A 27,632-nucleotide genomic window follows, 5' to 3' on the forward strand; every position below is an offset into this window, starting at 1 on the left:
CCCTGTACGCATCCTCCCACATATCATTGACACTGTACATGTGGACTGCAGCCTTCCACTCTTCAGCCTCCATGAAGTGGTATTCCGCCTCCGAGAACCTCGATTCAGCCTCCAGCTCCTGCAAACAGCACATTTATCATCACCGTCACTTACCATAACTTATGTATCACATACCGGCAGGCTCAACCAAACCACACAGCCCATTAAGGGTCGTTGAATTAGAGCTAGAATAGAATGTAGAGGAAGAATTAATGCCCCAAAGTTTGCGACACTGTGAAAAAAAAAGTTAGAAAATTGGTCCCAAAAATGAACAGATTCAGTAATGAAAAAGAAATCTAGAGCTCAGAGACTCAGTTTGAAAGCGATTATGTCGGGACATGATTAAAAGACTTTAAAATTTGTCTGTACAGTGATCTGTTGAACTTCACAATTCAGGAAAATGTTGAATAAATTATTGTTTGAGTTTAAACTGCTGCAAGGCATTTCTCCCAAGACAGCTGGACAGCTACAAACATTAGAAACAGAGAGTGGTCTCAGACACAGACCTCCCAATAAAAACCTCACACGGCTCTAGAACTGCAGCAGTTTCTGAGCCCGTGAGAGCTCTTCTGATGAGAAGCCCCAACCAGTCGTGCCTGCGTAAATGCTGAGCTGTGAAGTAATGACATGAACCAAAACGCAACCCTTCTCTCACTTTTAAACTGGTTTCAGATGAGCAGGAAGGATCTGAAGACATTGTTTTTGTTGCTCACATTCTTGGAGTTATGTTCCTCATCTCCAAGTAATTAAACAAGAAAAATAAGCAGATGAACTGCCACAAAAAAAACTTTGCTTTACAGTATAAACACTGTCACTGCAGTTTAATCCTATTTATCTTTCATAGCACGGAAAGAGAGAACAAATTATACCTGTCTTAAAGTCCTGCATTAGTGCTCTGGTACTTTCAGTGTATGAACCAGTACAATAAGCAGAAAAAAGGCAGCTTTTAGTTTCTGTGCTCTAACTGTTGGAGTAACTGAGAGCAGCTAGAAGTAAAGCTACCACTTCACCCAGTATTTTAAATAAGCAAGGTTTATAGACAGTGTTTATGTGACTGTATTTAGTTATTCTGTTGCATTATTTTATTTTATTTGACTGTTTTATTACATAAACAAAGATTTTTGTTTACTTTATTTACTACTTTTATTTGATTCATTTCTATTTAGTGTGCTCATATTATTCAGTCTGTTCAACATTATTTTATGTTATCTTATTAAACTATTCCTTATTTCTGTCATTTATTCATATGGTGACAAAGGTGGATGCTCATATAGAAGAATACCAACATTGTAGTTCCTCTAGCAGCCACTTGAAGCTGGCTCGAAAAGCTTAAAGAGGAAATAAGCATGTTTACAGTCTGGTACAAAACAAAGGTTTTAACATGCATCCATTTGCAAATCTATAGATGCATGAGGCAATTTGCAAATATGTGTGAAGAGAGTTGTTTTACACAGTTAGCATGCCCATCACCCGAACTCAGGCTCGGTTCGGGTCACAGTTAGATTTATTTGATTGTAACATGTTAAATCTGTAGGGCTTAACTCTAGGAGTAAAAACACTGTCGTTAGATTGTCACTGCAGTGTGGTGTGTACCTTGGCTAGGTGGACATGGGTCTCAGTCAGCAGGTCAGGGTGATGTTTGGCTACCAAACGAATGACATCGTCAAACATCCGGTTCTTCTTGTACATGGTGATGGCAAGGTCAGGCTGCTTCACTGTAGCAAACAGCCTGCATGTGTAAAAGGGGAAAGAGGGCTTTTTAAAACACTTCAGGTCTAAAATACTACGCCCAGACTTTTTCTCCTGCTGTTTTCAAGGTCAGAGATTAACTCAAATGGTGTCATGGTAGTTTGTCTCCCACCAGCTCGACTCCAGCAGACAATGACGTGACAAATTCGTGTAAATATGGAGATTTGTATTTACCTCTCGGCCTCCTTGAACTTCCCATCTCTCTCCAGCTCCTGAGCTCTGCTGATGTACAGAGCCATAACCTCCTCCTCCGTCATACACTTCACTGCCAGCTTTATAAGAAAAAGAATATTAAAAACACGACCTTAAATATTACATTTCTTAATTAATCCCACATTAGATTCTTAAATATCTATTCCAGGGAGATTTTCTTTAAAAGGACTCTGGAAAACACAGAATATTTAAAACTATGCTGTAATGTGTCCGTGCTGACCTTGTGAGCCTCCTCCCAATGCCCTGCTGCGGTGTACATCTCTACAGCATCTTTAATGTGACCTCCTTTCACAAACAGATGTTCTGCCATCTACAGGTCAATAAAAAAATAACAAAACACACAGAAAATACAGAATGTCACATTAAAAAAAAATTATATATTACATTACTTATACAGAGCCCATTCTGAGAGTTTAATCCAGATTATTTTTGCAGCTGAAATCTGCATATTCCCCCCCTAACCTAATCACAAAGTTACCATTTTCAAAATGGGACAGCTTTAAGGATACTCTCATTGAATATATGTGTGTGGGCATGCCTGCCAGTGCAAAACAAGCAGATTGTGGGTTCAGCTAAACAACATGAGTGATATATTAAAGTCATCTGTCACAAAGGCAATAATAAAATCTTGCCCAGCTATCTTGATAAGAAACTGTTTGAGGTTTAGCGAAACACAGTAATTATATTTTCTAAGTTAGAACTTTTTGGCTGGCTCTTTTTTTATTCTCCAAACCTCTTCAAAGACCTGTTTAAGGATAAAACTTGATTTTAGGTGATTATATTAGAGTGTTAACTAGCCATCCAGAGCCTGTCGGAGAAAAAGCAATGGGCGCAGAGTAGATCACTTCCAGAGTGGATGCACCTTTAAGATTAGGGTATGGAGCTTACTGATGTTGGCTTATTTTCGGGATAAGAGGCTTTGGAGTGCATTAATGTCAATCACAAAGAAACCTGTGTGTGTGAGTCCCCTCCCCCTACACACAGAGTGGATCAGGCAGCAGTTACTACAAATGTTTATATTCCTCTCTGTATTTAATTATTAGTTATTATTAATCACCGGCTCTCTTCCACAGTGTGTCTTTGTCCCGTCTATCTCCCCTCACCTCCAAAGCGGCAGATGAGCTTGCTCATAGGGAGTCATATGATTGTTGTGGTTTTCTCTGTATTATTCTGGGGTCTTTACCTTACAGTATAAAGCACCTTGAGGCAACTGTTGTTGTGATTTGGTGCTATATAAATAAAATTGAATTGCATTTAAAAAAATGTCGGGGGAACACTAGTAACAGAGAAAGCATGTAGCCAAAATATGTGAAACTCTCATCTAAATGAACTAAAACTTAGCAGCGCACTTTGTTTAGGTTCTCTGCAATAAGACCACCAAGTCGGAACCAGACTGGGACAGATGGTATATGACATGTTTGTATTTATTTGTTTTGTTGCATCTCTGCATGTTTTTGTTTATTATATAGTTTTATGTGATCTGCCTAGGGACTGAGGATGTGAATTAGGAGTATAGATAAAATCTGCCGTGTTTACATCTCATATTTTCTTACACTGCTGTCCATTAATGTGCACTGCCCCTGTTAAATAAAGACAAGACTGGAAACTTTGAATGAATACATCAAACTATGAAAAAACTCAACTTAATTTTAATTCAGATTGCAGAAGCCTTACTCTCGTTGTTCATACCTGAGGAGGTGAGAATAGAAGTGATATATGCAGAGACTTGCACAGAGTTCACCACACTCCAAAGGCTGCTTTTTTATCTGCACTAGCTAAGGATATGCAATTTGTGAAACCAAATTCTAATTATACTTATTCTGGTGGTAGACTTTTTCAATGTTGCAACTAGGGATGGGTATCGAAAACCGGTTCTTGTTGAGAACCGGTTCCCACTGTTTCAATTCCTTGGAATCGTTTGCCACTTTTAAAAACGATTCCCTTATCGATTCCAGTCGCCCCGAATGACGTCATCACGTTGAGTAGCGTCTTTTACCCAGTAGGAAACACGGCGCCTGAGCGGCACAAACGCTCAAAAGTTTGGTTACACTTTATGAGAAAGGATGACAACAGGGCAACGTGCAATACTTGCAAAGTAGAGATTTCATCAAAGGGAGGAAACACTACGAATATGCAAAAGCATTTGCTCAAAAAACACGCGATTGCTTTCAACGAATGTCGTGTTTTTGATCCGCTCCGGACTAGCGAAGCTCAACCCAGCAGCAGCGGTAGCGTTTCCACGTCCTCTCCCGTTAATACTGCAGGTAACTAATCAATTAGCATTGCATATTATGTTAGCGCGATTTACCTTATTACAAAACCTGCTATTACTGTGCGTTGCATTTAGATAACCATGATGAGAGAGACAGAGTCTGGCTGGCTCAGATGCTGGCAGTTCTCGCTGCAGTCTACCGGTAGCGTCTCCTTTCAGGCCAGGATAGACGAATGTCACCCAGCAGTGTCTAAGTTTGTGGTCAAAGGCTTGCACCCATTTGCCACAGCAGATGCCCCCGATTTCACTTTGGTAAGTGAATGTGTTTAATTGTAGGCAGGGACATTACTGGATATTCTTGTGTAATTGCTACAGAATAATTTATGTTAAACTTTGTTATTGCTACAGGAGAATATTTATTTTATTATTTTACATATACGTTTTTTTTCCTGGGGACCCTGTGACACCCCATTGAAGAGCCGTAGGCTGTGGATCTCTTAAGATCCCACTGTTGGGTTTGTAAGGCCATGTTACTCCTAAATTTCTATCTTGTTCAAAGAGAAGATATAAAACAAAGTTCTAAGCTAATCGACCTTAGTGTTCTCCTTTTTTAAAAATAAGAATCGATAAGAGAATCGATAAGGAATCGAATCGTTAAACAGAATCGAAAATGGAATCGGAATCGTTAAAATCTTATCAATACCCATCCCTAGTTGCAACTCGTGAGTTTGGTTGTAAACAAATACTGATCTAGAAAGGCTCGTGTAGGACTGTGCCATTACATGAAACATGTAATTACAACAGTGTAATATCAGACCTACTGAATAACACTGTTTTTTTTTTTGTTGTTGTTGTAAACTCTGCTGCTGGTTGCCAGTTTATGTTGTGACCAGTGATCTGACTCTTAACACACAGTAGAGACTAAGAGAGTGAATGAAGCAATTAAAATTTTATCGCATTTTAAAAAGTATAATATAATGAAAAAAAATCCCGCTACTTTACAGTGAACAGACTTTTGCTACATAAAGCCAGATACTCATAGAATCAGTCTGTAATAAAAGTCGCTTCAGTACAACAAACAGATGAGCTGGTTGTTTGCCATTCTGATTAAAAAGTGTTTAGTCACTGTTTTTCCAGGATACTTTCTCTATAGCTACAGCAGGTGCGTGCGCTTCATTGTTTATAGCTTGCACTGAAATTCACTTTCCTGCAACAACTACCCCCCAACTTGGAGAGCAAAGAGCTTGTTATCTTAATTACTTTCTGTGAATATGCCCATGGAGCAATCTGACTGAAATAGGCTGCTATTTTCAGAGCCTGGCAGTCTGTGGAGGCCGTTTGGCTCAGCTGAGCTCATCAGAATAAGCACAGCACACTGCGCTTCGCCACCATCATCTCGCTTCCTTTTCTTTGTATTCGTACCAGATTGCTCTCGTTATCGTTTTCTTTTCAACAGTCGTGTTTTTTGTGGTATTGGGGCAACTTTTAAAAGTATTGTTACAACTACCAAACTTGTCCTTATTGCCAAAGCACCCTGGAGCAAACATGGGTTACAGTGTCCACAGAGACTGCAGTAAAGTGAAAACTGGCCACCGTGCATGTGTGTGGGTGTGTGTACGTGTCCACATGAGATGAGTGGAAATTAACTGCCAGTGGCAAAATGTCACAGCCTCCTTCATTTAGCCAAGCCTGTACAGTATTTTTATGAGGTACATATATAACACAAGTGAAAGTGTAACACTGACTCAGTTCAAAGTATGTAACCAGCACAAATATTTAAAAATGCAGTTTCTCGTTTACACGCATTTGAAACGATCTGTAGTCGTGTTTTGCTTTCTTTTTGTTCCACTGTTCACCAGTTTCTTACTTTGCCATCTGTCTACTGCTGTGTAGAGCAGATTTATCTTTTTCAGTTAAAACACCTTGCCAGTGCTATCCCCTGAGCAAAACCTTGTTGAAATGACATTGAAAAGATGACTTTTCCGGACGTCTGAACAATGTTGATATTTGGTTGTAAAGTGAAAGGTGAACATGTTTCACGTTTTAGCCAACTTTTCCTGGCAGTTCTGCTGTTATCCTAGAGGTGCTCTGGAGGAGATGCCGGGGTTTCAGAGCTGGAGCTTAATGGAGAGCTGTGAGGAGGAAATATGAACTATGTGTTCAGCTATCATTGCGGAGAATGTGAGATTTTTGGAAAATCAAATGGGCGAGTTTTGCTGAACTGTCTTTTAGTTCCAGTGAATGGAACTCAATGTTTCAGCATACCAAGATATTTGGAAAATTTCATGCTCCCAGATTTTGGTAAACAGTTTGGGGATGCTCACTTCCTGTTTCAACATGACTGTGCACCACTGCACAAATCAAGGTACCTAAAGATATGGACGAACGTGTTTGTCATGGAAGAACTTGACTGGCCTGCATGGTTTCCTGTCCTCAACCCAAGAGAAACACCTTTGGGATGAATTAGACACAAGACTGTAAACCGGGACTTCTTTCCAAAACACCAGTAAGTGACCTCACAAATGTATTTATGGAAGAAAGGTCAAAAAGTCCCTTAAACACACTTCTAAACTTAATGAAAAGTCTTCCCAGAGGAGGTGGAGTTGTTATAGCTGCAAAGGGTGGGCTGACATCTTATTGAACCCTATGGATGGAATGGGATGTGTGAAAGCAGACAAGCATGTAAGTGCTACCGTCTCATATTATGTATAAAAAATACATTTAAACCTCAGTTCATCATTTATATCACGAAAAGAATAGTTTATATCAGACATTTTTAAAAAGTTATATTTACATCTGTAGCTTATTTTCATCTTACCCTTAAACATTCCCACAATTTAATAAAAGTCCAACATATAATCTATTATACAATAAAGACAAAAACTTGTACTTTTTGATGCCTTCCTTTTCACTGATCTGAAAGAAAACATGTTGTGGCTATACCTTCACCTGTTTTTGTTTTTCATTTAGGTTTTCCTCTTTACCTCCTACCTCAGTCCTCCTGTCTCTCACCTCATAGTCCTGCATGGAGGCGTAGTGTTGAGCTATCTTCACATAGTATTTTGCTGATGACGAATCCTCCTGTAACTCCAGGATGTGGACTGCTTTCTTCCACTGGCGAGCTGCGATGGCTGCCTCGATCGCTTTAAGAGAACAGCTGCATGGAAGACCATATGAACACGTTAATTGTTCAGATAGCAAGAGTCAGCATTAAAATGCAGATTGTGTTGGTAATACTAGTTGCATTTTTTAACTATTCTGCAGAGAGAGAACTTATAGTTAGCTTATAGCTATCTGAAATAGTGCCTGAAACTTTACTAACTATATTTAAAAGTAGTATTTTTAACGTCTTTGTTTCTGTAGAGACTTGTAGCCAAGTCAAAATTCAGTTTCAGACGCGTCTCTAAGTTCTTTCTGAGCTCTGACTACCTGTCTTATTTGGGATTTTGGGGCATTGGTATAGCGATTTTTTTAAATCTCATCTCTCCATTATCCTGGTGATGATTTTAAAGAATTGTTGGCCATCACTGTTGGACTGTTTTTCAAGTGTCATCTTTCTGCCTCTCCATCTGTCCTTATCTTTGTCTCTCCAGTCCTCTCCCTCCATCCATCCCTCCTCTACTCTACATACCCTGCTTCAATGAAGTGGTTGATGGCAGCGTCCATCTGTTTCTGCTGGACGAGGTAGTCTCCCCAGGACTCCTCCAGTTTCACCACCTCAGCGGGGAAGGTTATGCGAGCCAGCTCTACCGCTACAGGAAACAGGAAGGAGAAACTTTCTTACCAGAAAAGTTACAATTGACTTGATTTAGCTTAAACCTACCATCTAAAATTGTACAAAACATTGTAGAAGTTATCAAATGGTATATGCAGTCTAAGCTATCTAACTGTTTTACCTTTCCTGAAGGCACCTCCTTTACAGTAGCACTCCAGCGCTCTCTGGTTGTTCCTGATCTTCTCATACAGATCTCCTGCCTGGTCAGAAGAGATGACATACATTTTGCTGTCAATTGTCTTTCAACTTAGGGTCATATGGGGCTGAAGCATATCCCAGCTGTCAATCGACGAGAGATCTGGACAAGGCCATCAACTCCAGCAGCCAATTATCAGTTAAGCTGACATTCATGTCACTGGACTGTGAAGCCAGAGCACCTGGAAAGGACCCAGGAAGGCACAGAATTTGCTACTTATAATCAGGAGGTTTGAACTCTGTGACTCTGTTAACTGCCACACACCACTATGGAAATCAAATATTTCAAATATTTATATCAGATATTTATAATTGTTTCAAAATTTGACCTTATAGCCAGTAACATATTGAAACAATGGTGTGCAGCCAATCAGAAGACAGCTGTCTAAAAGAAAGAGAGCTGTGTGGGGCTATATCACGGCCCATTACAAGATGAATTGTAAAGTTACTTTAGTATAGTTTAGTAATGAAAACATGGAATGTCAAATGAGAATAATGTTTGTTGGTGTAATTAGAAGAAAGATGTTCCGATGTTCTTGGAACAGTGACTACTATCACTTTTAAATGTCTTTAGAAAGTTTGTTTTCTTATTGTGGATTTAAACACAGGTATCGATATACTCCTGGCCACTAACTGTGAATTTGGCTGAGGCTGTGTGAACTAAAGCTGCCAATTACACCGTGCTACATTTTAATTAGTTACCTCAGTTTTTTGTTTGTTTTAATGGACTGAGTGGGAACATTTTGTCCCTGTATTTCTCTGCTGCTAGGTATTTCATGATTCAAACAACATGATACCTGAATCAGATATTTGTTCCAGCTAAATATTTTCTTGCGTTTCTCCATCTGTGACTACCCTCAATTAAACATGTTCAACTCTTTCAACCTATAATTATTCTTACTTTTAAAAGGATACACACAATTCAAATGCTAACTCAGTGGGTTTTCTAACAATAAAATGCAATGAAGAATAGTGGCACTTTGTAAAATACAGAGAAGTTTTATTTTAGCTACTGCAAGTTAAATTGTAATCACCAACTTCCATATCTAATTCCAGACACCGAAACTGATTAGAACACAAAATATCAGGTTACAAAATTTGCTTTGAGGATCCAGTCTCCTTTTCCAAGCCTCTTTCCCACCTGTTACATAAACACAGATGGCTAGAGGAAAAGAAGTGAGCTTTTAGACAAAAAAAAAAAAGAAAAAGCACACAGAGAAAAACAGGCAGATGGAGGGAGACAGAGTTCAAAACTGAAAATAACAAAGAACACTTGTTCCGGCATTGAAGCTGAGGCGAGGAGAGATGGGCTCAGAGAAGCGGGAAACACAGGAGGAAGAAATGATCCACTCACTCTCTCGTAAAACTCTCCCTTGATGAGACTGGCAGCAATGCGGTCGACGGTCTCGCTGCTGTTGGTGATCTCCGACTGGCTCATGGCGAGGCGAGCGGCCTTAGCTGGCAGCCCTGCTTTCAGGTAGAGGTTTATGGCACCCTGGAAGTCTCCCTCGCTCTCCCTCACCTCGCCGGCCCTGTCTTCCTGACCCGTCTCCATCAGCCACCGGTAACGGTTTTCACGCAAGGTGTCGAGCTCTGGGTAGCCCTGCAGTTATTTTGCATTTAGAGTTCAACCAAACAGTTATCCTGTCCACAGATAACTAACCAACAACACTCTTGTGGTTGACAGCAGGTGTACATTGTAATTTGGTAATCCAAATTCTCTGAGAGGTAACGAGACTCCTGCCTCTGCTGTGGGTTCTGTTTTCAGAAAATGAAGCTCATAAGGACACTCGCTGTTCACCCACAGGCCTTTTCAGATTTGATAAAGTGAGTATTATAAAATAGTGTATGCAGGGAATAGATCTAAGCAAGACAAAGGCATAAATGGGCTAAATTATTTTGTTTTTAGAAATGCTATTTTAGGCAATTAAGAAGCCTGTGCTTGTCATATGAGAAGGCTGTCTGTTTACACATTTTGGGTTTTCCTCTGTCTTTTCCGATTTAAACTTACTGTAGCTTTATATACTTTATTAAGCAATAAATAATTTCCCTTTTTTTCTGTCTCTTGGGGAATGCATTAGATAGGGCATCAACCCTTAAAATCCCCCATAATATAAAATGTAATAAATATATAAATAGAATATGTGGAGCTACCCACTGTGCTGACCTTTCCCGAATAAAGAGGCAGTAAAAAACTAGCTTTTGGCTTTTATTCTGTAATATAAATATGATAAATAAATATTTAAAATGTGCTGAAATCAAAGTAATCAATATAAATACGCTACCTCGAGCTGATTTGCGACCACGTAAAATGACTTGATCAAATATTATCAGTAATTGCGTGTGATTCAATTCCCTTTTTTTACCTTGGCTTCGGCTACAGCAATGCAGTCATCCCACATGTGGAGCTCTTGGTACATCTCTATGGCTTCTTCGATGGCATTCTGCACAGCAAAAACAAAACAAACAAAAAGCCAAACGTTGGACTTTATTCTCCAAAAATCTAGTATTAAGGATGCAGAGCTGGGTTTATTTATTCAGTTCATTTTATTCCAAGACTTTACCAATCTCAAGTGTTTGGTAAAAGACTAAAATGACTTGCCACTGCAGCCCTCACAGGGATTTGTTGGTTACCATCTTGTAAGGTAAACAATACTTTTAGCAGTGAAAGCATCTCTGTGTTGCTTGTCCTTCCCATTCTTACATGGGGAAGAAATTATTAATCTCTAGTTTGTGGCTGCTTGTTGCTCCTAAGCCATATTTTACTGTGTTGAATCCCTCTTATAGCAGGTGACAGCATTTATGTGTGCTTGTGTATCTGCATTGTTCACTGTCATCACAAGTGAAACTGAGCTGTTTATGTTCGAGTTGGAGCTAATAAATTGTGAAGGGTTACTTTAACTGAAGGAGAGGAGACTTCAGAACACACTGAGTCTATACAAGTATCATCAGAGCTATGAAAGCAAGAAAATGTGTGTGTGTATAAAGGGACACCGTATTACTGACTAAATTAACATTATATAGCAAGCTAGAAACAGTTAGTCTGTTAATATTTTGAGCTTTATATTAAAGTGGTCTGTTTTTTGCTAATCTGTAGAATGAACATATTTGACTAAAAATGCCAGTTTACCTGCAGATAGAGTTCCTCATAATATGGAGCAATAGTTCCTTTTCTTTAAGGTATTACTCCTCTGTTACTAATATGTTGTGCTTAACCACAAATATTAATACAAGACGTTACTGTGATGCTGTTTACTTAAATTTCTGTGATGGTGCACATCAGGCTGTGCTGTAGACATGATGCAGTAATATAAATCAAGCATAAATACACATTTAAAAGCTTAACAGCTCTGTGAATTTTGGGGTGTTCTGTTTGTTGTAAAATCTGAAAAGGAATTCATTCTACATATTACATATTCAATCTTATTTCTAACGCTCTTTTTTTTTTTACAGCCCACCTGCTCTGTGTAGTGCATCTCAGCCAGTTTAAAATTCTTGTCCAGCATGGCCACGCGTGCTTGGACTTGATAAAATGATGTCCCATCTTCTCCCTAATAAAGAGACAAAGAGATTAAAACATACAAAAGCCAGGGAGCACTTTTGAGCTTTGCAGAGAGAAAAAACTTTTCAAGAATTGCAAAGCTGCATTTTTTTATAAGGACCACTCACAGAGATTCAGCTAAAAGGAATTTCATTAATATCAACTCCAGCAGAGACTTGCTGTACAATGAATGCTGGATTTCCAGTTCCATCATAAGACACATTTTTAAGAGAAGTGTTGAATTATTCAGGTGTCATTGCATAAAAATGTCAAATACCGTATTGCATTTCATTGGAGAATACTAATAATTAGCCAATTAGTCAGAAATATTATTGCCACCCTTAAAGCTCTTTATCTGCTATATTTGTGATCAGTGCGTTGGGCCTTTCCTCACCATTTCCTGTGAAACTTTGTCTACGATCTCGTTTGTTTGCCGCAGGAAGTGGAGGGTTGAGACATCACCCAGCGCAGCAAAGCACCTACAAAATAAAAGGGAGAGAAAACCATAGAGGAACTAAGCAATTAAGCAGCAGATGGTGACAGAGAAAGTCAAACAGAAACAGAAATAAAGAGAAATATATTCAGTTTAGTGGAGGAAGAATGCATTTCTGGTCAGTGAAAACTTGTTCACTTAATGAACTGAGATAAATTAAAGCTCTTTCTCTAATTAGCCTTTAGATTCAGTGTGAGAAGCTGAGAAATACACAGGCACATCTTAGCATTTGGCCACTTTATTACCAACTCTCTGTGAACAGTTGCATCAGATTAATGAACAAGTCATGAAAGAAAAAAAGTTTAAAAACTCCTACTGTCTGACTCTTTTTTTTCTGCTTCCCTCTCTCATTAACATCACTTCCCTCCCTCATTAACATTATCCACTCCAGACAAAACTGTTTCTTTCCCCGATTTCATGATTTATGCAATTCAAGACGATGCCTAACGAACAGCATATGCATTATTAATGACAGGGAATTCAAATTTGAAAGGTTTCTCAAAACAGAGAGAACTAAAGATGGAGAGAGAGGAATAAAATGATAGAAAATTAAAAACTGTCTTTGATGATAAATGAAGTTGGGGGGGGGGGGGGGGGGGCTCTGGCAGAAACACAGCCATCGGCCGTGCGTGTGCAGAGGGTATACTTCTATTATGTTGTGGGGACATTTATCTGGTTATAAAATAATATTTCAAGGAACTATCTGATTATCTTTAAGGTACAAAAATCAAGCTGTATAAGCTGAATCTGTATATTTTAGATAAAAGAATCGGTCAGAGGAGTACAGGTTATAGTAAATGTCCAGGAAATGATTGTAAGTCAATGTAATGTCCTCTGAAGTGATGAAAAACAACTGCCCGGGAGTGCGCAAGTGTGTCCAAGAGTGTATTTCTTCATTCCAGGTGATGAAGGTGCCCTTGTTGCCTCTTTCCTCTTTTTTTCTCTCCAGCCCCAGAGATAAGTCTCACTTGCAATGACGACTGATACTGAATGTAATTATTCCGGAGACAAGAACATTACTTTGAAAGGGCTTTGTGTGTGGCTGTGTGTGCGTGCGTGTTTGTGTCGTGCTGACCTTTCTGCGATGTGCAGCTGGCAAGCCTCTAGAGCCAGCTTGCTGAGTGTCTTCCACATGGCTTCAGTCTCTGGTGACATCTCCAGAGTCTCGAGGAAGGCTGTGGCTCTGGAAAATACACGCACATGCACAAGTAGAGCTGAGCCAGGTGGCAAGACAGAACATAAAGCAAGTATTCTGTGCTGCAGATACCGACCACAAATGGTGTGTAAAGATAAGGAGCGGCAGAAGAGCTGCAAATATCGAGGAAACTGTGTTACAGCAGCCACTCCCAAATTTAAGTCTGAATTGGAAAATCTTCTACGGCCTTTTCATCACTTTTAAATATGCTTTAATTCAGTTTAGTCTAAGTTTTTATCTTGTTTTTTAGTCAGACTTGTTGGATACTGGACCGTAAGACAGATAAAGTAAAAAAATAAAAATAAATTAGCCTAATTTGGCTGATGCAAATGTCCAAATGGAAAAAACAAGGAACTCCAAAGTAAGGATGAAGAGAAGGTTAGTGAACATGATACCAAGAACATTAAACTGAAGCAGGAAGATGGCATTATAGATACACACGAGGGGGACTGGTGATTAGACACAGGTGACCCAAAAAAACCCGTCTTTTCATAAATCTGGATCAAGTTGGTTCCTGAATGTCCCAAATTCATTCTTCATCAAGACAATCACAATAATAGCCCCACATATAGAGCCATAAAGAAGATGTTTTGTATTACTGTACGAAGTAAATCAATGAATAAAACCTATTCATGGTCCAGTGTTTCACTATAGCATGCTCTACAAAAACATAAAGCAAGTCACAATGGACCGTGAGATGTTCTGATCTAATAAAGTCTGCTGAGGAGATCAGTGGACATGTTAGAAAGATTATTACTGGTATGACCTGAAAAGATGCTGAACTTCTTCAATGTGACAGCTGCTAAAGAGGGGCCAGGGCTATCTTCTTAATCTAATTCAATCACATTCACCAACATTAGTAAAATAGAATTTAGAAGACTTATTTGACAGATTAGCAGATTAGAAAGATCATGATTTATAAGAATAATGAGAGGAATAACAAATAGCTCCCCAGAAGGCACAAAGCTGTAACATTACTTTACAAAATAATTGCAATAACACAGTGATCTTTTAACTCAGATCATGAGTGGATGAAATAAAATGCCTGATTTCCACATTCAGTGGTACTTGTCCCATTGTAAAGTATAATTTTTGCTTTACGTGATTCATAGCTTAAAAATAAAATCTGTACTTATCATATCTATTAGCTCACCCTATGTTCATCTAATGTCTGAAAAACAGAGGTTTAAGCTCCGCCCCCTTTAAGACAACCTTCTACTTATTGGCTACCCCGCACAAACAGAAAGCTATCTTCTCTCACTGATTTAACACAGAGACAAGTGTATATAAAATGTTAGGAAGAAAGGACTTAAAACAGTATGAAACCTAAACTTATTGGCTAATGGCGATTACTGGTACATTATGGACCTGCTAATATGGACATTCACCACTATAACTGAAGATAACAGAGTATTTAAAAGAACCAAGAAGATTCCCATAAGACCACAGAGAGTGCAATTAAACTTTTCTGTCTCTTATTACCCAAAATTATGCCAACCTAAACTTCACAGCATTGTGCTGAAAAACCTGATAATGTAACCTTGACTGGAATAATCAAAATAAAACAATTGATTCCCTAAATTTATTTACATTATGCCTCTTCCAGAAGCTTTTCTACTGTAGCTGACTTTAGTGACATTGTCAGCAAAGGCCTGACGGTGCTCAGCGGAGGACCAAATGACCTCCTCCACACACAGTTCCATGTCAAAACAATACTATATTCAGTTAAAAGTTGTAAACTGTTTCTCAAAATATATGAGTTTCAAAAATATAGTCATGATTTTTCAATTCCTTATTTGGTAGTTTGAGCTTAAAAATTTTAATTCCAAACTTTGTATGACAATTTCTTCCTATGAAAGAAGACCATTAAACATATAAGCAACCAAATTCCTCCTAAAGACTCTCAAAGTGCTAGAGGAAGGAGCTGAGTTGATGCTCCTCTGAATAAGAGAGGTCAGTTATAATTATTTACTCCATCTGATGAGGTGGCTTCACACGAGCATCCTTTCGGAGGTGATCAAATCACAACACGCTGAAGGGAAGGATTATATCTCCCAGCTGGCCTGGAAGTGCTGAGGAAATACTCGAGAAGAGCTGGAGGAAGCTGCTGGATAAAAGGACATCTGGCCTGTTCTGCTCACCCTACTGTCACTGCGCCTCTGACCCAGAAAAGTGACGGGTGCAAGGAAGGACGGACGGATGTTCACGCTGCATCGTCATTTTGATAGGCTGTATGGTTTTATTTAGTGGGCTGTACTCACCTGTTATAATCTCCATCATCAACAGCCGTACCAAACTCAATGAGGCCTTCGTCGAGTGTGTATGTCACCATGTTGACACCCTCTGTCACAATCACATCCGTCTTGCCATCGGCTCTTTTGAGATCCACAATGTCTCCCTGACAAAGAAAGGAGATACATATTATGCATAGGTATGAAACCTCCGCGCTGTGTTAATAAAGTGGAAAACGTGTTTTTCGTGCTACTGCATTTATTAGACAGTTTAAGCCAGAAAATGCTTAATCGATGAAGCTTTTACTTATAAAAATACATTTTGTCAGGTTTTTATATTCTGCAATTCTGCAGTATGCATGGACACAGGTTTACAACATCACAGCTTCATTAGTGGGTCAGTCCAGTCGACCACCATAATCAACTTGCACCCTCCAAATTCACATTATGGATGCTTTTAGCCAAGAAAAACAATATATTTAAGAAAAACACTTAAATATACTTGCATAATTATAATGAAAGTTTTTGTTAAACCTTTATTTAACAAGATAAGAATGTCTTTCTTTTTGGAGAGTGTTCTCAGCCAATATATGCAGCATTAGCAAAGCAGGGTTTTTTTCTAGAAACCAGAGTGCGTAAAGAAAAGTTTCACAAGTACGTGGAGAACAGAAGTGCACACAGATTGGCCTTGGAACAAACATGATGGGCGTATGTTTCCCAGTTTGGCTCTTCAGAAGTTTTACGCTTTTGTTTTTCACATATTATTAGATAAAGGCATCAAAATAACGTTCCACATATATGGCTGGATGTATCACCAAGATAGCTGCTGAGTAGCAAAGTATATCAGAAATATTAAATTTCAAAATTCAATTTATTTTAAGCCAGTTTTAGTTATACTGCACCCCTTCACAACTACAGTCATCTCAAGGCACTTTGGTACCCAATAATATGGTGATTATTAATGAGGATTTCCACTAAACACTATGAAATCAAATACTTTTAAAGGAATTATGACCAGCTCATAACAGCAGCAATTCTTTGTCCATTACTACCCTCTGCTATTGTCTACAAAATAAAAATGTCTTGCACAAAGCTCAGTGCACTTTGCAAAAACATAAATCAGCCACACAAGAGGCTGCTGCGATGGTTTTTGTTATTAATGAGAACAGCAGCAAGTGTTAACGCAAGCAACTTTCAAAACCCTGCGCACACCAGGGGCGACTAACTGCCTCAGGACAGCGGCACAAAAAGCTGGTTCTCTGTTAAGGCTTTGCCAGCAACACAAAAAGGCTTGAGAACAGTAAAAATACAAAAACATGCAGCTTCAGTATAAACACTGTGGAGATATTAAAAATAAAAAGGTTTATCAAAACAAGCCGACCAGGGCAGATGCAGAGCCTCCAGTTAACGATGCCGACCATACTTAAATCACACTTACAAAGAAAACAAAAGCTCACCTTGACGGGGAACATGGTGACGGTCTCTGGGCTGTCAATGCTGTACCAGATGCAGAGGTTTCCCCGGTTTTGGGAGACCACCACATCGCTGCCAGGCACCCACTGGACGTAAGAGCAGAAACTCAGCAATGTGGTCTTCACGCCAGACTGTATGTCGTACAGATGGAGCTGCAGAGGACAGAGAAAGATAGAAAGATATAGAAATTCCTATTTTCATCATCAGGAAATGGTTTCAAGTCCAACAGTAAAGGCAAAGTCCAGCAAGTGTCACTGTACATAAGAATGGATTTCTCCAATTCCAGCTGTGACCATTAAATTTAAAGTTCGTAAATATAGAGTCCAGAGAGTTAATCTGGTTTATCTTCGCATAAAATAAAAAAATAGGTTCTATACAAAGGTAACAAAACCACTTTACAGTCCATCAAAGCTCATTTGTATCCACAATAATATTATATTTTTATTATATACTGTATAATTTAAATGTTTCATAGGAAGTTTATGCCGACAGTACTTTGCACCAGATTATCTTTTGCTATCTTTAAAATAGTCATTTCAAGAGTATTCAGAGCATCATCATCAGTGTGTGAATGGGTGAATGACTGAATGTAGTGTAAAGGGACTAAGTAAAGCGCTATACAAATACAGGCCATTTAGCATTTAGCATTTTACCATCATGGATCACCACTTAAAGTCAGGCTAAGTTGAATTTATTTAGATTTATTTTATTTGAATCATTGATTTATTTTTTGCACCTGCATTTGTTGGTTTAGTTTACTTATAACCTCATTAGCTCAGGAATGTAAGTTCCAGGCCCACTGCACAGCAGACCCACACTCCTTCCACCTGTTTGTTTCCTTTGGCCATGTCTCCATACCTTATTTTATTTTAATTCTTGAACTTCTGTAGGTACACTGACTCTTGGTTGTGACATCCTCTTTATAGCCAGTCTCTGGAATAAGCCAAGCCTTTATGTTTTCTTTGTTGTGGCAAAAATATGTAACTAGTACTTGGATTTTGGGGTGCATTTGAAGATATAATGTGGTTATTCTTCGATCTATAGAAAACCTGGTTGGTGAAGTTTGTTACCTTTAGGTAGGAGACCTTAAAAGTGAAAGAGTTGTTTCTCCTTGTCCACAGTACAAAAATAGGCCTTATGCATCTTCTAGTGTTAGGTCCATAATTTGTTGGACCTTTTGGCACATTAGGTCATTGTCAACCGTCCTAAAAATGTTTGTAAAAACTCCTTAAATTAAAGCTGAAAGTATGCACTTCAAACGCATCTTAATAGTCTTGTTTAAAACCCACTGGTTTACACAACAGGTTTTACTTCTTTTTATTCCATCCATCTGTTCTCTCCCACTTATTCTTGTCTAGGGCGAGAGGCAGGGTACACCCTGGACAGGTCGCCAATGTGCCACAGGGCTAACACACAGAGACAAACAACCATTTACACCTATGGGCAAATTAGAGTTACCAATTAATGTAACCCCACTAACTGCATGTCTTTGGACTGTGGGAGGAAGCCAGAGTACAGAGTACAGAAAACCCAAGCAAACATGGGGGGAACATGCCAACTACTGACAGCAAGACCCAAGCCTGATGGTGGAGCTGAACTCAGGACCTTGCTGTGAGGCAACAGCGCTATCTACCATGCCACCATGCTTTTTAATTCTTTCTTTTGAAATATACTACCTAAAATATCATGCTATGCATGAGAAAATGTGATAGATTAGATTGCATTTTCCTTTTCATCTTCCTTTTAGACCACCCTTGTTCTAATTGGCTGCTACTGGAAACCAAAATGTTTGAAAAGCAGGTAGAAGGGTACCCCAGCTCTGTGTGCCTGCATTTAGAGCAGTCTAGCCTAAAGCCTAAACACTTGGCCCACTTCCTTCTTTCTTTGAAAATGTAACCATGTTTGACATTCCACATACACTTTATGGCTTTATTATTACTTACATCCTTTATAGTATAATTTGTTGCCGCTGTACCATCTCTGGATTAACATTTTAGGTTTTCGATATATGACAGCAGAACACTTAAAGTAAAGATTCGATAGGAAACATTTTGCTAGCAACCTGTTCTTGTAGGTTGAGGTTTACATTAGCATAGTTAAACTCATTTGGCTTGAACAAAGTTGATTAACATCCAGCAGCTCCACGTGAAAACTCCCACTGCAATAATCTGTTCCACTGTGCACTTGATGAGAATGTAGATTCTATAAGCTACAGAGACTCCCGCAGCACTTAATGTGCATGTGTGAGTATGTCAGACCGCCCGCTGATGTAATCAGCTTCCTTAATGCCCTCCCCACACCCACCATCACTAATTTTAATAATGCTTTGTCTATAGTCTCACCCGGGTGCTCAGCTTGCCAACTTTAAAATGCAATGAGGACAAGCAGCCTGTTGATAAGGTCATCTGAAAGCAAGGAGCAATTAAAGAAACATTTTATGACTCTTTACTGTTGAAAAAAAAAATGGGAAAATGAAATTTCTCCCAGATTGTGGAGTATACGGAATTGCAGTTGGGAAACCACCATTAGTGCTGTAATAAAGGTAAAAGTTAATAACCACTGCAGATCAGATGAATTAACATTTACAGTAAACCTGGGCATAAAAAACATTTCACTGAAAAAAAAATCTGCACACGAGCCACAAAGTTTTTCAGTGATTGCAGAGATTTTTTTCTGGCACTAATTACCGTCAAACTTTTCTATTCTTCTACTTCTTCTTCAAGTCATTGATGGTCATAAATATTTTACAATCTCTTTCGCTAAAGTTGATTTTGCATATACTAAAAGGAAACTTGTACACTAGATTTGTAAAACTGAATTATGTGTCACAGCAAGTCACACTGGAGGAAAAAGTTAGACTCCACAGAGGGATTCTCAATTACCTGAGTTCTCCTTGTCTTTGCCCCAAGGCTTAAACATCAAACTTTTTTTTTACCCCGAGGCAACAACTGACAGCATCTCGCTGCTGCTCTCATCCTCCACACAAGGCCTCTGTGAATCTCAGCAACCTCTTACATATAACCAGAGGAAAATGAATACTGTTTTTTAAATGGGGTCTATGACAGCAAAATTAATGTTTTCCCACTTATATGACATAAGACGTAACTAAAGGAAAAAAAAATTAGTTTTGTGCAAAAAAAAAAAAAGGCTTTTAAATAGGGACAGTTCAACGTCATGAAGAATTAACATTTAAAGGCCTAGTTTGCTTTTACTCCATCCAGATTATTATATACAGTACGATCTATATAGAGATGTCTGCCTTCCCTGGAACATATCTGTACCAATTAGAGCTCAACTTGTGAATTTCTTAATACAATATAATCTTTCCCAGACATTAAACATCGTTATAAAAGCAGATTAAATGTTCACGCTACACCAGAAAGCACTTTCCAATTTTCCTCTAGTCTTATTGTTTTATTCTTTTGTTGATTAATCTTACTCCTTTGGGACTCAAAAACAGCGGGACAAGTGGGAACCGTGTCATTTAAAGGGATCAAAAGCCAAAAAAAGAAAAGTTGGTAACCTCTGATTTAAACCCTATAGCTAACATTTCATGCCTTTCATGGTTAATTTATGGCACCCCCTGGTGGCAAAGACGGTTTCACATTTATCTTGACTGTCAGTCAGAAAGGCTGGATGACCAAAATGGTTCAAAACAGAGCCACAGCGCCTGTTTTGGATGATGGACATGGCCATAACTAAAGAAATGCCCCTAGCATTGACAGCCTTTTCTACTTTCCTCATCACACTGTCTATCATTTGCCCCCTCGCTCTCTTTTTGCCTCTGGGTCTCTATCTCATTGTGCCGAGGTTTTATTCTTACCCGCAGCTTCTTGTCCCTGAACAGCAGTTTGCACCCAGTTTCATTGAGCTCCAGCCAGTCAATCTTGGAGTCGTGGCTGATGGTTCCCAGATTGTAGCCTCCGGCCAAGTCCACTGAGGGGAGAAATAAACCGACAGATTAACTGAGTCAGACTGCCAGTGTCTAGCTAACGCTGGCCTTTTATTCAAGATCACAAATCAGCTAGTTCTTTTATAATTTTCCATAATTCTATCAGGCAGAGCCTGAGCTGTTTCTCTGCTCTCAAAATGTACCTGCTTTGGGATCCAGCTGATATTAGTGTGCTGATGTGAGGCCTATACAGTCTTTTTAATTAAAATGGGGGTTTATACTGCAGTTATTGTAGGTATATTACTTTAGGAGTTTAATATTATGGTAAGTAATCATATGGGCTGGCTGAGTTCCTATATGCTATGACTTGGTCAAATACTACCAGTTTTCACTGAGTTGTATTTGGAACAAAAAGGTGGAATTATCCTCTTTGAGGCACAGGTACCTGTGTATGGGCCTCAGTAAAGTGAAGTTCAGTTACATAATGATTTCATTTATGCCTGTTTGCTTTCCTCTTGTGAAGAGTCTCTGCAACCTGCTGTTACCCGTAACACCCTCCTCTGCGTAGCTCTGGGGAGACATTTACTTTTGCGCATAATATATGTACAATATGACTGAAAATGTCAAAAGCAACAATCTAGATCCAATTAACAAGTATGACTTTAATGTCTTATTTATAAATGCTATTAATATATGTTATATGCTCCCCTCAATGACCAGAGGCAGACTTTCATTATGAAGAACATGGCCTTATAACTTCATTTTTACTCAGCCCATCATACACCATGCTCAAATCAAATCAAATCAAATCACTTTTATTGTCACATCACATGTGCAGGCACACTGGCACAGCACATGTGAGTGAAATTCTTGTGTGCGAGCCCCACAAGCAACAGAGATGTGCAAACACAACAACACAAACGAGCAAAATACAAGAATGGCCAACCTGAAACTAATAAATATATGTACAATATATAATAGTGTATGCATTTCTGGATGTGTATACTAAATATTTTCCTACGTGTGTGTGTGTGTGTGTGTGTGTGTGTGTGTGTGTGTGTGTGTGTGTGTGTGTGTATACACATTTTTACAAATTAAATAGTAAAAAAAAAAAATAATAATAATAATAATAATAATAATAATAATAAAATATATAAAATATACAGAGTTGAATATGTGCAAAACAAGTGGCATTTATATACAGTGTGGAGTGCATAATGTTGCTGTCTAGTAGGCCTCCATAATATATTCACCCGCTGCTTAGAATAGTCCCCGAAAAATCTACTGTTTCGTCCTGTTTACATAATATTAGCCTAAAACACTTTTCAGAATCAGAATCAGAATCAGAATCAGAATGGGTTTATTGCCAGATGTTGAGGTTTACAACATTAGGAATTTGCTGCGGTGCTTCAGTGCAAACAATAAGAATTAAAGTGCTATGTAGAAAGAAAGATATGTGCATGAGATATACATGTGATATATACATGAGAATAAGAATTATGAGTGCTACGTAGAAAGATATATACATGAGTGCAGGTGGTGATCAGTGCCAGACATGAAATGATGCAGTGACACAGCGTAGGGTCATGTGTTAGTGTGTTAGTGGCGGGGACAGTCATGTGGTTATTGTTCATGTGTCCAACAGCAGAGGGGAAGAAACTGTTCTTGTGGCGAGAGGTTCTGGTGCGAATCTTATAAGCACATTTATAAGATAAAACTTTCTTGAGGATGTTTTATGTTTTCAGTACAAACCAAAAGCCTTCAAGGTGTGGGCCAAAGACAAATAATGATTATTTCATGGGAAAATGTAATTAATTTATGAGAACATGAATTACCTTTATGTTTAACTATTACAACTAAGGGTGTACTCACAATATGCAATCTGTACCATGCTGAGCACATCTGACACCCAAAGTTTCTTTAACTGCGACCTGGCCACTGAAAGACTCAAGCACAGTATTCCAATACTTCCTCAACGACAGCCTCCATTAAAATCTCTGTGGTAAATAATTAATAAATATAAAGGGAATGTGAGAGAACAGCCTGCCATAGCTCACAAAAATGGTCCAATTAAGCCACAAACGCATGAAGCCGTGTGTGCTTTTGAAAGAGACAGACAGCGAGCACAAGGGGGAGGAGCTAACATGCTGAGACTAACTGGGGTGTGTTCAGTCACTGAGCGCAGCGTGAGCTCAGGTCATTGGGGGAGTGGGGAGGGACTATGCCTACTGCAAAAGCACCCTGAGTGTTAAATCCTTTTCTGAACCTGGACAGTCACATTTTGAATAGACACAATTACAGTCTCACTTTCTCTCTCTCTCTCACACACACACACACAGAGTTTTTTTCTTACCAATAGCAATAGTCTTTATGTCAATCAGATAAGCGAGCTTCTTGTTGTCTTCAACTCCTTTCTGCTTCCTCTCATTTAGTCGGACACTAGACACACACACACACACACTTGGTTTAAATGACATGACTGCATTCAGCGAGATATGGTTTTATCAAGTAATAACCCAGCATTAGTGCAGCGTAACTGGCTTCAGCTGCTCTTCATTATGTTAAATCCCAGGATGAACCTGGTCATGAATTTGTCATGCTGCAGTGTCCAGCCGGAGGCGAGCAGCAGCCAGAGTATCCGACAGCCATCAGTCACAGAAAGGCTGACAGCGCTGACACTTCTGACAGCTCTGAATACATTAACATAGATGTGTGCTGAGTAGTTGGTTTAGCCTCACTGACTCCTGCGGACTCCTTACTGTAATGATGCAGAGGATTTCTCCAAAACTCAATACCGCCATCTAATGGTCATGGCTGAAAGCACTTATGAGAACGCATCAGGGTTAATGTTTGTGTCTCTGTTTGTACCTTATGTATATAAATTTGTCATTTTTTTAATTGTTCAAGACAGGAAAAAAATTTGGATTTCTCTTTAGTTTTTCAGTATATTACAAATGCTGTATTCAAAAAGATAATGCATGTTTGAATAATCCAAAATATTCCTGTTTGGAAGTGAGATATTGATTTCATTGCCAATATGCAAAACTATCATTCATTGCAGGTTCAGGCTATTACCATAAATCAATTTTTGGACAATTTTGTAAATGGATGATGAAAGATGTGCTCGTGACACTGCTGCTGAATCGTTTTTGTTGCAGGGCACGGTGACATAAATGTTTGTAATCGCCTGAAATTTCTCCTAGTGTGACTTTTAATCAGAATTATACAGTTGCAACCCCCATCAGCAGATCACTAATACTGCATGCGTGGGACTGTTTCACATCTGTTCCTTAGAACCAAACAAACCGGTTGAGGTGCTCGAGTGTTACTCAACAGACTGCTTCTGCATAATTATGAGGAACGGAGCCAACCTGATGAGGTGGGGGTTCATAAATTCCGTGCGAACTGATCCCAGAATCTCGTTGCTGCTGTACTCCACCAAGCTCAACTCCCCGGCATTAAATATCATGCACACCTGAAAACAGAAACAAGAACAGGGCTGTGAATACAGCAGAGTGAAGAATGTACTTTTATGGACAACATGACAGGACCTGATATATAACCTCCTTCGCCGAGATAATTATATTTACTAAACACTAGGCCTTTGTGCTCCTTGGCAAGCCTCTAAATGTGGTTTGGGGTTTTTTTTTAATAAGAAAACAAAAACAATTTGCACACTGTCTAAATGGTTAGTGTGTACTCACTGTTTCATTTTCAAAGAAGAACTTTTCATTTCCCCCAGAGCCAGTCCAAGGCACCTGGGAGAGGACAGAGAAAGCAAAATTAACTGTAATACAAATATTACAACAATACTGCGAACATAACACAATTACACAGTGTGAAGAACGCATTTACTGTGAGAATCTGACATTAATGTTTGTGAACCACACACTCTTATTGCGCCATAATGATGTGATTAACTGATTACTCATGTTTAGTTGTTAAGTATATGTGACAGAGAACAAAAATTGACAGTTTATGACCAAAAAAATGTAACAGCATGTCAGCTTGCATATTCTCTAGCATGGGGTTGCACGCCTATAAATGTTGGGTCTCTCTAGCCCATTGAACTAAAAGACCTTTTATTAAATGCAGAGACCTAACTTCAAAGCCTTCACCTGAATTTTTGGTCACAATGTTTCCCTTCTCCTATATTATTCCCTTCCAAGAGTACCACTCCTGTTACTTCTTTGTTTTATGGTATATTCTTTTATGGTATAATACTTGAGGTCCAACCTCGCTTAATTTATTTGTCAGGAGATCTCCCAGCAGGAGAGTATCTGATGTGTGAGCCATCAGGTAGCGATCTTTCCCCATGATCTTCACTTCTTCTATCTCATAACCGTAATAGGACTTCAGGACAACCCGAGTTCCTGTGGAGAGGTTCTTTACTATCACCTAGAATTAAAAGAAACAAAACAAAACATATTCCATCTTTACTTACGGTTTTGAAATCCAGTAACAATCGATTCACACACACTGATATTTGATACTTTCAACCTGTTAGTCCTGTTAAAACGACAGTCAGTTCAGTGTGGTGGTCATTCCAAGCAGCAAAGTTAATCGCAAGAGACTCCTTTTTGTGTGTGTTCATAATGTGTGTATTTATTGTATAGTTTTAATTACTACTTTGCTTTTGCAAATTAGTGTGGCCTACAAGTAATGTGGTGTGCGGCACAGACTCATGCTTATTCCTATAAAAATAAAAATATTAAATTAAAAACATGGCTTTTTTTTTTAAAGATATTTTCTTAGAATTAGCAATTAGTGTTGTTTTTCCCTATTTTCTAAGGGTAACATTATAAACAACAACAAATTATCTATGGGAAATAATAAAAAAAGGCAGATATATTAATGTTTGATGGCTTAAAAATAATGAAAAACAAACAAGATGTGTATTTCCAGCATGGCTTTTTTTCCAGACTACTGTAAACATAATTTTCTGCTACATTTAATTTGTCAATTAAGAAGAAAATCAGATAAACAAAAAGGCTGGATGATTGTTTTCGGAGCTCATCTCTTTCTTAATCATACAGGGCTGCTTGTTGCACCTGAATTCATTAAGTCTGCATTACTGCTCTCACAAAATCAACGGGGCTGTTTTCACATCGTCTGTTAATTAGCAGAAGAAGGAGAGCAAAGAGACGTCTGAAATTGCCTATTTGGTTGTCTGTTTGTCTAATTTAGTGAAATTACAAACACTGTGGTTCAGCACTGATGATTTTCTTGTTGCCTGGCTGTTCCTACCTGGCTCAGGCCAACGTAGGTCACTTCATACTTGTTCTTGTAGATGGTTCTTCGCAGGCAGCAGTCAAACAGCTCCACTCCCCCACACAGTGTTCCCTGTTGAGACACAATCAACAATTAAACACCTAAAAAACGCAATTTACATTTTCTAATCTGTTTTTTTTTGGTCATTTTCAGATGGTAGCAGCACAGAAATAATAGTTATTGTAGAACATACATGCTTTCAGAGTCATCATAGGCTGTTGGAGTCAAGAGTTGGTGAAAAAAATGGACACCAAAAGGCATCTTAACACAATGTTGAACTTAAAGTCACACTGCAGGTTAAAATAACGTTTTTTTAACCTTTATTTAAGCAGACAGTCACAGAATGCGTTAGATCAAGTATTTACAGCGCAGAGGCGTGATCCGTCTTTCTTCCAGGCCAAGCTGGTGATTGTGTAGAGGTTGGAAATTTCTTTAGGTTTGGCTTCATCCCACATTCCTCTCCTCGGAGCCCAATTAAACACCCGCAACCTGGACAAACATCACAAAGGAAAAACAAACTTAGCAGAAACATCATGATAAACTTTCACTTTAACTGTAAAGCTGCCACACACCGACCGGTCAAAGCTGCCAAACACCACAGATTCCCCACTGGGGCTGGCGACAGCCACGGTGAACTCCTTCTCTGTTCGGTCGCGGCTGTAGTCGAAGGTCTGCAGGATGTGTCCCTCTCTGCTGTAGGCCACCACCTTCTTGTCACAGCCCCCCACCATGATGCTGTTTGCACCCCAGGCTAGAGCGTAGGGTGGGCACGAGTGTGTCAGAAGCTTACCCTGTGGCAAGTAAACAAATGTGTGAGAAGATATGTGTTGAATGGTGTAGAACTTTTAAAATAGGAATAAAAAATGCATGAAGGCAAACAATCTGTAGCTGTGTTCACTCATGCACTGAAGACCTGAACTTTTCCAGACATGCTGGAGGTGCAGTCACATTAAAAATTAAATCTTTTCTAACCCTCCAGCTCATTAATACACACTCTGTGTGACGTCTGATTGCATCAATACGAGAACAGTGCAGGTAATAGTCTGGTAAATTTAAAGCATGTAAGTGGTCATCCTGTTTCCTGCCTCCTGTGTGCTGTATGCAGGCAATACTAGACTAAACGTGCCATGGTTCTTGTTATATCTGTGTCTGTCAGCAGGTTTATTCTTTTAAGTCTTCCTGGTACTTTCTCTGTTTGTTTTTTTCTTTTAGTTACTTCCTGTTTTACTTAGTTTTAGTTTTTTTCTTTCTTCTTTTGCTTCTTTCCCTCCTTCATCATCAGGAGTCTCTTATTTGTGCCTCCTCTTCTTCTGCTTCCACCAGTCGGTGACCTGAAATTCAGTCTGATGTTTA

The 27,632-nt window shown here is 38.9% G+C and overlaps 1 protein-coding gene across 1 annotated transcript in view; it reads right to left on the minus strand.

The window, feature by feature from the left end:
• ift172 (intraflagellar transport 172) overlaps positions 1-27,632 on the minus strand; it is a 56,326-nt gene that overhangs the window by 24,392 nt on the left and 4,302 nt on the right. The window contains exons 8-29 of the mRNA XM_085432416.1: positions 26,856-27,070; positions 26,645-26,768; positions 26,256-26,351; positions 25,245-25,406; positions 24,713-24,766; positions 24,380-24,483; positions 23,362-23,447; positions 20,940-21,052; positions 17,101-17,268; positions 15,674-15,810; positions 13,293-13,400; positions 12,119-12,203; positions 11,642-11,734; positions 10,550-10,627; positions 9,538-9,786; positions 8,110-8,188; positions 7,845-7,965; positions 7,226-7,370; positions 2,222-2,311; positions 1,963-2,060; positions 1,633-1,768; positions 2-118 (exon numbers count right to left, since the gene is read on the minus strand). Of these exons, the coding sequence (XP_085288542.1) occupies positions 2-118; positions 1,633-1,768; positions 1,963-2,060; positions 2,222-2,311; positions 7,226-7,370; positions 7,845-7,965; positions 8,110-8,188; positions 9,538-9,786; positions 10,550-10,627; positions 11,642-11,734; positions 12,119-12,203; positions 13,293-13,400; positions 15,674-15,810; positions 17,101-17,268; positions 20,940-21,052; positions 23,362-23,447; positions 24,380-24,483; positions 24,713-24,766; positions 25,245-25,406; positions 26,256-26,351; positions 26,645-26,768; positions 26,856-27,070 (2,658 nt within the window). The remainder of the gene's footprint in view (position 1; positions 119-1,632; positions 1,769-1,962; positions 2,061-2,221; positions 2,312-7,225; positions 7,371-7,844; positions 7,966-8,109; positions 8,189-9,537; positions 9,787-10,549; positions 10,628-11,641; positions 11,735-12,118; positions 12,204-13,292; positions 13,401-15,673; positions 15,811-17,100; positions 17,269-20,939; positions 21,053-23,361; positions 23,448-24,379; positions 24,484-24,712; positions 24,767-25,244; positions 25,407-26,255; positions 26,352-26,644; positions 26,769-26,855; positions 27,071-27,632) is intronic.

The sequence above is a fragment of the Copadichromis virginalis genome, linkage group LG15 (genome assembly GCF_057382275.1).
Source record: "Copadichromis virginalis isolate Kocher_CV1m ecotype Utaka linkage group LG15, C_Virginalis_male_GT1.1, whole genome shotgun sequence".
Lineage (NCBI taxonomy): Eukaryota > Metazoa > Chordata > Actinopteri > Cichliformes > Cichlidae > Copadichromis > Copadichromis virginalis.